The 2,861-nt window shown below is 39.6% G+C and overlaps 1 protein-coding gene across 1 annotated transcript in view; it reads left to right on the forward strand.

Annotated features, from left to right (window-relative positions):
- The window catches only part of DOCK5 (dedicator of cytokinesis 5), a 166,112-nt gene that overhangs the window by 49,667 nt on the left and 113,584 nt on the right, over window positions 1-2,861 (forward strand). Inside the window, exon 7 of the mRNA XM_011360348.2 lies at window positions 2,208-2,343. Coding sequence (XP_011358650.1) covers window positions 2,208-2,343 — 136 coding nt within the window. The remainder of the gene's footprint in view (window positions 1-2,207; window positions 2,344-2,861) is intronic.

Consider the following 2,861-nt stretch of genomic DNA (forward strand, 5'->3'; position numbering starts at 1 on the left):
TAAATCAGTATCAGACTCATTTTCTCTCTCTCCATCTTCCCCTAACTGGGACCTTGTATACAGTTCGTGGAAACCAGATTTGCCGAAATAGTAAAACATGTTTTTAACCTTTTGGTTATATATCTAATAACTTTTAAAGAGTTAATCACTTCATTAATCTTCTGTTTAGCTCAGGCAGATATGTAGGTTCTAGATATTACTATCTTTTAGAAAATGAAAAATTCAGTCAAATCCTCAATATTTATGGTGACCTAGGATCACCCCTCCTGATCAGCTCTTTTTAAAAGACTGGGTTGGTTCCTCAGTTGGTTTTCGTCGATGATTCATTTGACAGTCTCATTTTCTAAATTTCCTCAATTTGTGCACATGTGATTTATTTCCTCCCCCTTTGCCCTATTTCTCTGACCTCACTACTCTTAGAAATGCTTCCCAGACCCTTTAAAATACAGCCCATTGTGCTACTCATTTAAATGTTGTAGACTTTGACAACTGTATTCAGAAATAGCTGGAGTAAACAGTGTACAAGATTCAGATTCAACCATTGTTCATGAAATCTTTCCTATGTACACTTCACATATGTCACCTAATTGTAACCCTTTGAGGTGGCTACTGTTCCCATTTTATGGTTAAAGAAGCAGATCAATTAAACTTTACCGATTTCCTTCCATGTCACATAAATAATAAGTGGGAAACCTTAAGTTTGAACCCAAAGCTTTTGATTCCATGTCTGATGCTCCCTTCTTAGGGTTAAGAATGAACAGTTCCCTCCCTCATCACTTGTCCATGTATAAAACTATAATCACAATGTTTGCATCGCCAGTCATGTAGTGCTGGAGGACTGTTAAAAAAATCAGCAAAGATGGGAGAAGGCAGCTCCCCCTATCATATACATATGCTGCCTCTGTATTTTTAAGCCTTGTCACGGTAGGGCATTGGCTTGGGGACCTGATCTCTGGCACAGGATGTTAACATCCCACAAACAGCAGAACATGCCTGCTCTCCCATTCCAGCCCCTGGAAGCAGCTCAAGAAATTACACTACTCCATCAGTGCATCAGTGGCCCAGTCTCTGAGCAGCCACCAAGGCTCATTGCTCATGAGTCTGGGTGGCCTGTGGGTCTGGTTGCCATAGAAAGGAACCTGCCAGATTAAATCAGTTGATGGAGATGCTATAAAACATGAAGGAAGGAAATTAGGCATTTTTGTTTTCTTCCCAAATATTTGGCGCATTTTCCTGTTATCCCTGAGTTTTCTTGCTGTTTAGACACCCCTACTCCCAAATTACTGGTGCCTGGAATGTACATTGGGCATTCAGATAGCAGTATCCTGTTTCCACCACAGTCCCCAGCTTCTTGGAACTAAGCAGCATTTTTTCTACTTCTCTGTGCACATCGGGCATAAAAGCCTTGGTGAGGACCGTGCCATACATAGACCTTATAGCTCTGACTTTTCCCGTGCGGTCCTCAGAACTACATCTTAACACAACCAGGAGTTTTTTGTGCCAGCTGCTGCAATAACAGCTAAGATTTATTGAGTGAACCGTACATGCTAGGTATTGTATTACGTGCTTTACATGTATTATCTTATTAAATTCTCCCAAGAACCCTGAAGGGTGTGGAATATTTATAGATGAGGAAATCAGGGCTTTTCAAAGGTGTAAGTAAATTACCCAGAGTCACCTTGCTAACAAGGATAAAAGCCAAGACTTGAATCCTGGTCTAACTGACACCAGGGCCCATGTTCTGAAATGAGTTAGGAGATGTTGACAGCCAGGACTAACTTCACTCATCTCCTTTAAGACACTCTTAAATTAAGTACTGTCCCGCAAGCCTGTACTTTTAAGGGAAGCAGGGCAAGCCCCCAAATATTTGTGCACTGATCTTTCTTAATTCCTATGCCGAATGGGAGAAGACTCGGTGAAAGAGGCATTGGTCAGAAGAATTTGGTCAGAATTGGTGCCAATTTTGCTTTTCCTCTTGAGGTTCCAAAGACCAAGTGACTTTGCATATCTTTGTATGAGTTTGGTTAACATTATCACAACTTTTCTAACATTGTGATATGGAGAGGAGGCAGAAATTGAAAGAAAAACCAGTGAGCTATTCTTGACTTGTCCAGCGCCAACTTTTCTTATGAGTTTTTTTATGAACCGTCTTCAGTAAAGCATCTGTTTCTAATGAGGAGAGCCACTGACCACTCCTTTCTTTCTAGAATGCTTGGGTTAGATTTGGTAGTGCGGGATGACAATGGAAACATTTTGGACCCGGATGAAACAAGCACCATTGCCCTCTTCAAAGCCCACGAAGTGGCCTCAAAAAGGATCGAGGAAAAGATCCAAGAAGAAAAGGTACCCTTCCTCAAACTTACAGATTTTGGCCACTGAGGTTCCGTTTTTGCTTTTGTTTTTAATGAGAGAAAGGGAGCCATTGACCACAGCGATAGAAATGTTTAGAAAATCATTCAGATCCTTTTTTTAAAAACAAAGCATAACAAAAAGAATGAGGGTGCTGTACGTATGTTCTGATATGGAAAGATTGCAGAAATATCTATTAAGTGAAAAGGAGCCAGATGCAGAACAACATGTATAAAACACTATTATTTGTGTTTCAAAAAAGAATATACATATGTCTGTGCTTGCCTGTGTGTTCACTAATTCTGGAATGATAAACGAGAAATTGCTAATGGATGCCCCTGGGAAGGAGAGCTGTGTGGAAAGGAGCCTTTTTACTGTGTAACCTTCTGTATTTAGTGCATATATTACTATTTCCAAAGTAAATTAAATATGTACAAATAAAATGTTTGATTTTTGAAAGTAGTAAGTGGACATTAATAAAAATTAGAAGGTACGGAAAAAGAGAAAAAAAT

Source organism: Pteropus vampyrus, unplaced genomic scaffold, assembly GCF_000151845.1.
Source record: "Pteropus vampyrus isolate Shadow unplaced genomic scaffold, Pvam_2.0 Scaffold53, whole genome shotgun sequence".
Classification (NCBI taxonomy): Eukaryota; Metazoa; Chordata; class Mammalia; order Chiroptera; family Pteropodidae; genus Pteropus; species Pteropus vampyrus.